The 12,214-nt window shown below is 39.1% G+C and overlaps 1 protein-coding gene across 1 annotated transcript in view; it reads left to right on the top strand.

Moving 5' to 3' along the window:
- ADAM22 (ADAM metallopeptidase domain 22) overlaps window positions 1-12,214 on the top strand; it is a gene marked incomplete at both ends in the record, with an annotated part of 132,212 nt that overhangs the window by 101,476 nt on the left and 18,522 nt on the right. The window contains 11 exons of the mRNA XM_080611025.1: window positions 631-723; window positions 2,211-2,291; window positions 2,521-2,571; window positions 2,857-2,920; window positions 3,439-3,544; window positions 4,567-4,683; window positions 5,387-5,555; window positions 6,512-6,620; window positions 7,569-7,659; window positions 8,993-9,010; window positions 11,881-12,075. Of these exons, the coding sequence (XP_080467151.1) occupies window positions 631-723; window positions 2,211-2,291; window positions 2,521-2,571; window positions 2,857-2,920; window positions 3,439-3,544; window positions 4,567-4,683; window positions 5,387-5,555; window positions 6,512-6,620; window positions 7,569-7,659; window positions 8,993-9,010; window positions 11,881-12,075 (1,094 nt within the window). The remainder of the gene's footprint in view (window positions 1-630; window positions 724-2,210; window positions 2,292-2,520; window positions 2,572-2,856; window positions 2,921-3,438; window positions 3,545-4,566; window positions 4,684-5,386; window positions 5,556-6,511; window positions 6,621-7,568; window positions 7,660-8,992; window positions 9,011-11,880; window positions 12,076-12,214) is intronic.

The raw sequence follows: 12,214 nt of genomic DNA, 5'->3' as shown, positions 1-12,214 counted from the left end.
ACACTTAATATTAAGATCCTATGCCAAAGGATATGTTATTTCTCGCTTTTTTTCCATAATATTTAACAAAATGTGGGACAGGTTTTTTATTTTATCATCACATAGATTGAATCATAGAATCATAGAATGGTTTGGGTTGGAAAGGACCAACCCAGTTCCAAGCCCCCTGCCATGGGCAGGGACACCTCCCAGTAGACCAGGTTGCTGAAGGCCCTGTCCAGTCTGGCCTTGAACACTGCCAGGGATGGAGCATTCACAGCTTCCTTGGACAACCCATTCCAGTGCCTCACCTCAAAATAAATACTGAATAGTAATAGTAATAGCTACCTGTGCAGAATCAGGCTTAAAAGATGTAATAGAAAGTATTTTCCTAGATGGGAACATGACTCTGATCAGTGTAACATGTCAGTATTTCATGATTGACACTGTGAAGTTAGAAAAATTATTTCCTGTATTGCATAGGAAACAGCAGCTTCATGCCCTACAGTATGTGCAGTCTTCTGCCTCCAGAGGCCTAAAAGCCTGATTAAAAATCTGTTTGGGTAGTGTGCTAAGACAAGAATTAATAAGAGAACTCGGGGTTCATCTGCTTTTCCCATGTATTCTGTTATAAGTGTGTGTGTTCCTCAGGAGTGTGCCAGCGAAGGAGGAGAGTGCTGCAATACTTGCACCCTAACGGCAGGCTCCCAGTGCAGCAACGGGCTTTGCTGTCGGAAGTGCCGGGTAAGGGCAGTGACCTTCACTGCAGCATCCTGCCGGGAATGCATTCAGGTGGCTGCAGACACCACAGCATATGTCATTTTCCTTGCAGATCGTGTGATTACTTTTCTGAAAGCTTACTCTTTAAAACGGGCTGAAATCTGGTTTGTCTGGAGCTATTCTCTGTCTTCAAGGCTTGGCTTCTTGGGGCAGGGACTGTGATCAAATGCAGAGGTGAATGAAAGCCTTCCAGTTTCAGACAAGTTTGAATCAGGTTGGAGTTCCACAAGGTTTCGTTACACGTCCTTGTTCAAACATGCACATCCTTACTCATTTGCTGCTCCCAGTGCCTTACCTGTTGCTCTGGATTTGCCCCATGAGACTGAATGGGAAAATCATACCACAGAGTGCCTGAGAAAAGGATATAGTAAAAACCAAAACCAAATCAAAACAAAAAACCACCCAGAAACAAAACCTAAAAATCAGTTAGCAGAATTGTTCGGAAGTGTTTATCTAGATAAAAGACACCTGACTGAGTTTCTGTTAGGTCTACCTGTGTCTCCTTATGTTTGAACTGAAATCCCATTGAGTAAAGAGAATCAAGACCAATGTAAACTATAACATATTCTTCCTGATATACCAGCAGATAGTAAAAGGAGGTTTAGCCAGATCTTGGCTGTTGAGAGCCCAATTAAATATGACTTCAAATAGTTGTTTATACTCATTTAGTAGTAATGATAATTATTCTTAATGTTATTAAAACTGTGGCATACTATGTGTGATATTTTTATCTTTGTCTGTGGACTTACTATGAGGGTTTCATTTCCTTAGGAGGAACATTAGTAATAACTGTGGACCACATTCTTGACTTTGTACTCATCCTGATGTTAAAAAAAGCAAAAGCACAGATTATGCTGGAACAGATCACATTTCCCTAAGCACATTCCTTATTTTTAATGTAATGTAAAAAAAAATCAGCAGATTGCCAATGTGGGTGAATTTTGTTCAAGCATCCAAGTTGCACAGGCACCATATTAAAGACTATGAGAACAAAAAAAAGCTTGTGGGTATCTACATTCTTTTTGCAATGACACAAGCAAGGGTTTACCAACATAGAGAATGACCAGTGAAGAGAAAGGCAGAATTTTGCAAAATGTGAATGTAGGTGGTGTTAATCAGGACAACTCAAAAGACCATTTATAACAGTTCCCAACATCCCTAGAGCTGTATTGGTTTGGTAAACCCCGGGGTCTCGTGTTGCAGGATAGCACTTATCGTGCTCGGCCCTGCACTTGGGAAGGGGTGCCTCAGGGAGTGGTACCACTTGCACCAGTAAATGGCTAGTGGCTTCAGTGGTGCAATGTCTGCACCAGGGAAAGGAAAGTCTTACCACATCAGTTAGCACATGAATATTTTGTGGTTTTATTTCAGTTAAAACTTTAAGGAGGCATTTCATTTAAGGCTAGATATGGAGAAAACAAGACATTAATTTTCTGTTCTCTTTTTTTCAGTTTGAGCCTAAAGGAGTTTTGTGCCGAGAAGCAGTGAATGACTGTGATATTGCAGAGAACTGCACAGGAAATTCCAGTCAGGTGATTTTTATATTTTCTACCCAAGAGATGAAAAAAACCCAACCTGTAGTCTCTCAATCACTATGAACGTTACTGTTTTGTGTAGTAAGGTGTATAAAAATTGTATTAAACCTGCTAATGCTGAAAAAACCAGCATGACACTGAAGTAATTTTCCATATACTTTTTTTGTATAGTTTGCTTCCATGCTTGACTGATCTGTGATCTATCAGTTATTTTCTCTTTCTGTAGTGTTCTCCTAATATTCATAAAATGGATGGATATTCATGTGATAACCAGCAGGTAATTATCACTTCAATTTGTTTTATGTTCTTTCTGCTTTTATAGATTGCTTTTTATGGATTTCGATGTAAGATCTTTGGAAGTCACCTGGGACTGTTCTGCTAACATTCCTGAGTTTTGGGTACTAGTCATTTTTTGGAGCTAAGCATTAAAGTGAACAGAAAGTAGAATCACATACTAGTTGCCTCAATAGAAGGAATGTAACAAATCTGTACATTAAACAAATAGATGTTTTGGAAAATCAAGTGATTTGAAACTTTGTCTGTGTATTTTCCTTCTTTCTAGGGTATTTGTTTTGGAGGAAGATGTAAAACCAGGGACCGGCAATGTAAATATATCTGGGGTGAAAGTAAGTGAATGTTACTGCTTCTATGTTGGTTGTAATTCGTGTGGCTTGAAAGATTATTTTAGCTAAGAAAAATTATGGGACACATGTATTCAGAACCATTAAAAACAGCTAGCACTGTATGCCACTCCCCTTCTTCCCTCCTCGTTTTGTCTTTCCATCCTCTTTTCCAGCTCTTTCTCTAGTGTTGGATAACTTAATGGTGTTTTTTCTGAAGTCTTAAGTTTAAGTTCTCATTAATAACCACCTGGGGAGCATATGCACATATTTGGTGATTCTTTCAGTGGCTTATAGAGCAATAAACCCTGGTCAGTCAGAACAAAATTTTAGAACAGTCCTATGGTGCCGACATAAACCTTTTCATTGAGAATGCTGTGCAGTTTCACAGGCCACCTGCAGACCATGGTACGGCAGTTCACAGATTGAGAAGCTCTGCTTGCTTTAATAGCGCATCCCAATTTTCCAGGACCTGGCTTTTCAAAGTCTTCATCATCTTAGAAGAGATTTGTCTCTGTTTTTAGAAGTGACAGCTGCTGACAAGTACTGCTATGAGAAGCTGAATATTGAAGGGACTGAGAAAGGAAACTGTGGAAGAGACAAGGACTCTTGGATACAGTGCAATAAACAGTAAGTTAATGCGTTTGGAAAACAACTGGTATGAGAATTTTTATTCCTGATACAGTTCTTTGGCTGGCATGTAGAGGCTCAAAAAGCCTTCTTCTGCAGATCTTAGTGCAGGAAATCCTGAAGCTATCCAAGCTTTGGAAGCACTTAGACCAAAAGTTGTCCTAGGACTCTTGGTGAGGCTCAGCAGTGCAAAGGAGAGCAGCCTGTGGTTTCATGTCTCAGTGTGGTGTTCACCTTTTATGCTGTGCCATTGCATTGCCAAGTTGTGTTTGGTTTCCATTGTATTGTAACTTTTCCTATGTCCTGCAAGTTGCTGCCTAAACCAGTGTTTCGCATTCTGTATTTATGCAGTTGATTATTTCTGCCTATTTCTGAACCTTTTGCCAGTCCTTGTCAAACTGCACCCTGGTGTTTCAGATGAGTTCTCCATTCTGTCAATGCCATTTGAATCATAGTCCTGCCTACAGGTGAAGCAGTGTCTTTTTCAACCTTTCTGTGCAGATCTTATAACCTTACTTTTGTTTCATTACAACTACATGAGTAAAAATACGCAGTAATACAGGAGAGCAGACCCTTCTTTCCTGACACACATAAGTCTCTGCATATGAGTTGTAAAGTCCCCTCAACAGCTGAATTAGATTTGGTATCTCTAGTTCCCTTACATACGTGTCATATGAGAGTTGTTTTAAAGCCAGTATCTACTGATCTCCTTTATGGGCCAGTTATTATATCCTGATAGGATATTTTGATCGATTTTATGTGGTTTGTTCTTGACAGCTCCCTGCTTGCTATTGCTCAGAGCATTTTTGATAATACATCATAAAAAAAGATTCTGTTCCCAGTCCAAGTTCAAAGGAAAATAATCTTCTTGGGAAACAAGACATTATTTAAGGGTGTTTCTGTCAGTAGGAGGAAAGCAAGGAATGACAAACACGTTACAAAGCAAGTGAAGAAAAGAAAAACACATTTTTTTGACTGTCCATTTTCTTTGCCATGAGTATCTGTTTATTCTCTCAATGCAGGGATGTGCTTTGTGGGTACCTTCTGTGCTCCAATATATCCAGTGTCCCCAGACTTGGAGAACTGGATGGTGAAATCACATCGTCAATCCTGCAGTTTGGAAAAGTCTACAATTGCAGGTAATTGGAAGTTGTGAGAACAGAACAGAGACAATTAATGTCCATCTTGCACAGAAAAGCAGCGTTCTCATTCCTAAGTGGAGAACAACTGTTTCCATTACTTTTTTTTTTCTATTAACACATAACCATTATCACAGCTCAACTTATGTTAAGCTTCAGGAAACTGACTGCATGTGGGGAATGCAGCTGTTTTGCAGTCCACTCTATGTGGTGGTTAATTTTGCCTGTAGAGACATAATGCTCTTCTCTGGCCTCTGAATTTTACATTCTTTAATATTTGTAAAGCACCTAATGTACTCAAATACTTACACATATGCCTGCACTGCCAAAGCTAACTGGCAGCTTAATACCTTGCCATATGTTAGCTGTATCACAATTATAGACCTGGTGTGTTCTTATAGCTTCACGCAATTGTTAGATGTAATAAAATCCTACACAAGTAAACTCAGTGTTTTGTATAACAGTGGCTCTTACACAGGAAAAATGGTCTTTGTTTTCACCATTATGTTTGTTTGATGTAGATACACTGTGTTTTGGTTTGTTTCACATTAGAGCCAGTGAGATAAATAAGCCAATACTTACTCTTTCCTGGTCCTGGGCATTGTATAATGCAGACAGAAGGCAGCAGCCCAAAGCCCAGCTTCTCAAGCAGTCCCATGTAATCACAGCATAAGTCTCCAGGGTCCTCTTGGTTGTCTTGCAGTGGTGGCCATGTAAAGCTTGATGAGGAGACGGACCTTGGCTATGTGGAGAACGGGACGCCTTGCGGGCCAAACATGGTGTGCCTTGAGCATCGCTGCCTCCCCACCAAGGCCTTCAACTTCAGTACCTGTCCAGGCACCACAGATAGCCAGATTTGTTCAGGACACGGTGTATGTTCTTGTACTCCTTAATCCTTTTTTCCATTTTTGCTCGGTACCTGGCTTTGTGTAGTATAATAGCTAGACCTTTCAGGAAGCCAGCAGCATGACTTTTGAAGTCTCTGAAGCTGAAGAAGCTTTTGGAAAGGAAAAGGGGAGAAAGCACTTAAGTAAACATAATGCATAGCAGTCAAGGCATCTTAAACAGTGAGTCACAGTAAGTATGTATTAGTCTTGCAAAAAATTTATTCATTGATTCTTTCACTATCACTTCTGTTAACTTGATTGATATTTCCTCAGGCAATACTGGAGAATATAAAGGTATTATGAACTGAGAAACTTGGGTCTCTGTTCTTCCCCATGCTCTTTCTCATTCCCTCTTTATTGCGTTAACAGCCAAGAAGGTTCATAAAGTTGGTGGATTCTGAGAGTTACTTTGCTCTAGAGAAGAGGGCAGTGAGCTGGTTCTTGGCTGGTGGCAGCTTCTGTGCTTGGTGCACAGCCCTGGCAAGTCCCCTTGACCTGCAGACAGTTTGAAAATCCCTATGGCTGAGCTGAGATCAAAGGAGTTGTTCTGTCATAATGTTTTTGTCTTTTGCACTGCATTAGAACTCCCCTTTTAATTTGAAATTAACCACTTCATCATATTTTGGGAAAAAAAAAAGTGATCATTGAGGTTCAGTCTCCCAAAGCACTTATAAGTGGTTCTATTAAATATAGATTACATTAAAATATATGAATGTATGTAATACATATTACACACCTTTATGTATAAAGTATAATCATAGATTCAATAGATTTAATACATTTATATCTAATATATAAATTAAAATTTGCTGTATATTTAAAATGTTTTGAAAACTTTGCAGGCAAAATCAGGGCTGTATGACTGTCCCTGTACCGTAGATACTAATTAGGGGAATAGATCGATTTTACGATTTTATTCTGAGCTGCGCTTTTGGCTGCAGGTTTGTAGCAATGAAATAAAGTGTGTCTGTGACCGATTCTGGGGAGGAGAAGATTGCAGTTCTCGCATCAAAGATGATCTATATTTTGATAAAGATGCTATCAATAAAGGTATGTTGTTATAATTTTTATAAGTAACTGCAAAGGCTTGGATTTGAGGATGGTTCATTGAGCAAAACTAGATCTCCTACTGTTTCAGTTAGCATACAACATGATGCACCATTAGGAGCCTCATTCCCTTGCCTTCCTCCCACAGCAGAAGTGCTCAGTATATGAATGAGGTCTCAGACCTGGGGCTGGGCATGAGCAGTGTTGCTGACAAGCACTCATCCCACCTTTTAGGACTGGTACTAGTGTGTCCAGTTGTATCTTCTTTGTCCCGGTCATCTGAGTGGCCTTACAAAGTATTTAATAGATCAGGACAAGCAAAATGTTACTTGGACTTTTCATATGTAAATGGAAAAGTAGTGTTACATGATTCGTTTTTATTTGTAGAGTAAATCTTTTATTACATAGCCAGTATGTGGAATGTTGGCACACATATTTGAGTAAAATTTACGTTCATCTTTAGGGTCACATAGATGAGAAAGATATGTTGTGGAAAAATTAGGGTGTAAATGTCTTTTATTATAAAATCCTTGTTAGGAGACAGCTTTACCATCTTCCAGAATGTCTTTTTTGGTTAGTTTATTCAGCTGTGGAAAGGACTTAAGCAAATCCAAACAGTCACTTTTATTCCAATGTAAGCATGTATTTGCTAGGCAGCTCATAAGGATATAAGCTACAGCAGTTTAATATTGATAACATTATATTGGCATACCTGGCACAATTTTCTCATGTAGCAAGTGTTCAGTTAAGGGAAACAGACACAAAGGTCAAAGCTTGATGTATCAATGATCTTTTTATGTCCATGCTATACTTCAAGATTATATCACTGGCTGCAGTCGATCAGCCTAGTGCAAATTGTCCAAACAGGCTTTTGAAAGACAGTGCATTTACTGGTTTTGTATATTTTTCTTCTAAAACCTTCTGTATTTTTCCCCTTTCTTGTGTTTCCAGGTGTTGTTAGCACAAATATAATAATAGGGGCTATTGCTGGCACCATTTTAGTGTTGGCTCTCGTTTTAGGAATAACTGGTTGGGGTTACAAGTAAGTAAATTGTGTTTTTCTTAATATGGTTAAAAATACATTTATTTCATCTGATGTCTAATTATAAGAACAATTCAAGCATAATCTAAAAAATCCAAATTTTATTTGGATTATATTTATACAGTGACATTTTTGTTGTATTAGCATTGTTCCAGGTAATTCTTACATGTGTATGTGCTTTTGGAGAGCTTGATCCAGGTTTGAAATTTGTTTCTTTCTTAGTTATTTAATTTTTTGTAGATGATCAGGTTGTGATTTTACTGTATCTGACAAAGGAAATACAAGAATACAGTCTGACTCAATTATAAATCTTTCCTAATGATGAAGTAAATTTATCAAGATTAGCCTTCAGTCAGTCAGTAAAGCATTTAACCATAGGCTTCCTTAAATAGATGTTTATATTTAGTCAGCTTAACCTGAAATTAATTCAGGCACTTTTTTCAGTAAGAGAGAGATCTGTAATTTGCAAATAAGGTGCAAGTTCTCCTGGTGTAGAGCTGTCAGTGTTCCGCTTATTAGGAGGCAAAATGCATTATTTTAGCCTGACTGATCTTTTTCAGTTTTTCTCCTTTTGTGAATTTCTTCTAAAACCAGAGCGGTTTAGGCATTTTGCATGTATTAAGAAAAGATTTAAGGTACTTACTTTGTCACCTGTATTTGGGTGAAACTGGCTCTTGAAGTCCTTCATCCACTGGTCCTTGATGTGCTTGGTGGGCAGGGCAGGCTCACCTTGCAGGCACTGCTGTAGCTAGGACACAGCCCTAGTGGTTTGGCATAATGAACTGGCACATCGCCTGCTGTTTTGTTACGCTGAAGAATAGCTCCAATACGTAAGAAAAGAAGCATTTGGAAAAAAGCACGAAGGTTAGGATAGTAAAAAGGTAGGATATGCTCTTTTGGTGTATCACCCTTAGCTTCTGGCACTATCCGAAAATCTGGACTTCTATTTTGAGTACAACTCCAAAAGTTAAGGGCTTATTTTGAGATCACACATAGCCAGTGGGATTAGTTTTTGAAGGTGGAGGGTGCACCTTTCACTAGCAGCTTCACAGTGAATAGACTTAAACTCATCATGAACTGCATCTCCAGCTCAGCACTGACTTTAGCCATCAACATGAATATATTTTCCAAGTTTATTCTGATGTAGTATGATTATTTCAGAAGTGTTTTCTTTAGAAACATTTGAGCAAAAATTTCATTCTGCATACAGAATGGATGCTATATGGTTGCTATTTTTTCCTTTTCTCTTTACATTTTTTTTCTTTTACTGACCACATATGCCTGCATACTCATAACTCATTCTTCTTTTTTTGTCTTCTCTTTATATGGAAAGAAACTACAGAAGGCAGAGGTATGTGATAAAAGTTATGGAATGCATATTAGAAAGCTCTGAAAATAGCTCTACTTTTCTCTTGCTCATTCATATGCTATAAAGAAATTGAAGTGATGAATTACCATATTTTAAAGAATATTTGCTTGTATATATGAAATTGGTATTTATTCTATGTGTATTGCTTGAAATCCTGATTTCAGTGAACCCAGTAGCAAAAATAATGTTTACTTCTGAGGTAGACCAACTTATTTAGGAAAACAGGAGAATATTTCCAATAAGAGAGACTGAAAATCTGCTATTAGAGATAAAAGTGTTCTTGGGAGGCTGAGAATTGAATAATTAATATTAACATGATGTTCGGGGGCCTTCTGAGACAAATTTCATGCCTGGAGCTTCTTTGCAGTTAAAAGTACAATGCAGTTAAATTGCTATGCAACTGAAGAGCCCATTCTTTCCTGCCACCCTGCTTGATTGATCTGTAGCTAAAGCACAGTACTGTCTTCAGCACAGAGCTGGGCTTTCACCATTTTAAGCTTGTGGCCAAAACCCAAACAGTTTCTAGTGACTTGGGTTTGGCTCCTGGAAGACCATCTCCCTTTGATCAGTCATCTGCCTGACAGATGGGTCTTCTGGAAAGGAGTTGGCTCCTTCCTCTTCTAGTGCCCCCAAATAAGAGTTTTTCACAAATTCCCCTGTTTTCTGCCTGTATCGCTGCCTCCTGGTCCAAGCTGCTGCTTTGTTTGTTGCTGCTGCTACCCATTGTGCTTGTTCTCCATTCCCCCTGCCTGTGTAGTGCTTTCTCTGCCAGGCTCAAAATACTTGAAAAAAGTGGAAAAGCACTGCCAAGTGCTGGTTGTGTACTCTAAGGTCAGATAGGTGGCAGGAACAGGAAGAAGACAAAGCTATTGAAGTCAAGCCTTACAGAGAGGTTGGTGGGTAGGCAATGTTACCTGGCACAAGGGACGCAGCATTTCAGGGTTTGGTGCTGCTTAGTGGAACATGATGTATCTGTAAATGCAGACTAACATCGCCATCTTGTCACTTTACTGTCGATGCTTCAGTGTTGGCTGAGGACAGAGCAGCTAAAGCCTTGAAATACAGAAGGAGACTGCACCATGCATGTTCTCATTGGAGTCTTAATGGAATCTGACTTTTTCAAATTCCCTCATCTCCAGAAATCAGTATATGGACAGAGAGCTGTGAGGATGCAGTCAGTCTGCAGCTGTGTCTGTCAGAATGGGCAGAGTGGAAACCAGCATAAGCAAGCTGAGGCTTTTGAAGGTGATGGAGGATATTTCAGTCAGTGGGGATATTTAATAATTTAATCTCCATGCAGGAAATGAAGTTCTGTGGGCTGACTTCTAAATAGAATAATTCTAGATACGTACAAGGAGCACTCCATAAAAACAGATTTCCAGTGGGGTCTTCAGAGTGTCGTTGTTTTTTCTTTTCCTAATAGTTTATGGTTACTCCTTAAAGATGAAAACAAGACATTGAGGTATTTCTGAGCATTACATAAGGAATGATATTTGGTATTGCTAAGCAATGGAAACGTGTCAACTGAAAGTAATAAAAAGAGCCAATTAGCAAGTATTCTGCCGGCTGGGATAGTGTGGCTTTAACGGCACAGCTACATGGGAGAAGTTATCTCTGATGGTGTAGCGAGAGAACAGTTTGCTGGAGGAACTCTGGGGAGCAGAGCTGCCCACACTGAGTGAACTCGCAACACAGACATGTATCAGCTGAGGAATGGGACAGGAACTGAGACCGAGAGGTGTTAGAGGAGATAGTGTGGAAGTACTGCATTACGCTAATGATTTATGTGCCTTGTAATTGAATATTTTAAATACTTTAGGAGCATTAGAAATTCAGAAATGGAACGAAGAGAGCCCCGTTCAGGTCTGTAGTTGGACACAGGCTGACTGTGAATCAATCTTCTGATAAATGTGCATCTTAATAGGGTAGACAAAAAGGCCTTGGGAAGTGCAAGGCTGAATAGATAATTAAGTTGCTGGTATTATGATACAGACAACTGTCAAAGTAGCTACTTGTACTAGGGAGGATTTTTCAGCTTGATGGAAGTGTAACCGGAATATTTGCATGGCAGTTTTTCTGCTGGCGATGAATTCATTATCTGCGAAAAACATTGCACAGCTTGATTAGGACTTTCAAAAGCATAGATGGTTTTATGCACCATAACCAAGCTTCTGGTACTGGAAAAGGATAAACTACTGTCAGATATGTGGGGAATTGGTTTTGTGTGTCTTGGCAGATTGAGTCTACTGAGGTAGCTGAGAACCTCCGACACTGGCGTTATTTCCCATGCACAAGAAAACAGCTAATAAATGAGGTTTTTCTCCTCCTGAGGTTTAAACAATTCAGTTAGTTGCTATTCTTGAATTCAATAATGATCACAAAAATTAAATGGAAAGGATCTACCTCAGAAAGAAAAAAACATTCACTTTTCCTGAGCTCCTTTTTGATGCAGGCATGTTATTCAGCTCAGGCTGCAGCGCTTGTATTGTACCTGGGGATGCTTTTTGCAATGAGCACAGTGGGCTATTTGGAATGTCTGAACATGGGTATTTGTCTCAAGAACCACAAACTATTCACTCTGAAAATTGTAATCAGAGTTTATCAGTGAAATGTTCCTTGTTTTCCCTTACCAAAACCACACAATCCACTTTTCTGCACATATCAGAAGCATGTGGGAGTTTTCTGTCCAGATGGTTGAATTATTTATTAATAGGATTATTGTGTGTGGTTAACAGGTTTCCTCAAGGATCGCTATCCTTGCCTCTCGTTCTTTTAAACTAATGTTGTGCATGTTTGTGTGTGTGCTGGTGCCTGTCATATTTTCTGACTCGACGATGTTTATTATACTTTAGACAAATACCCCAGGGAGATTATGTAAAAAAGCCTGGAGAGGCCGACTCTTTTTATAGCGACATGCCTCCTGGAGTCAGCACAAACTCTGCATCTAGTTCTAAGAAGAGGTCTGCTTTTCTGTCGCATTTTCAGATTTCTACCTGTTCCATCACCCATTATTCCATTAGTCAGAACATTTCATTGTTTTGCAGCAGGTTTGATTCTTTCTTCTTTCTTTGTGGAGTGTTTGAAATGGCATCCTTTGTGCTTTGATTACTGATTTTTCCCAGATGCTCTGAGCTATTTACTACAATTAGGCCAGAATAAACAGTTAAGCAAATTTTCGTCATCTTC

The sequence above is a fragment of the Psittacula echo genome (genome assembly GCF_963264785.1).
Source record: "Psittacula echo genome assembly, chromosome: 2".
NCBI classification, from domain to species: Eukaryota; Metazoa; Chordata; class Aves; order Psittaciformes; family Psittacidae; genus Psittacula; species Psittacula echo.
This window is presented reverse-complemented; position numbering and strand designations above follow the sequence as displayed.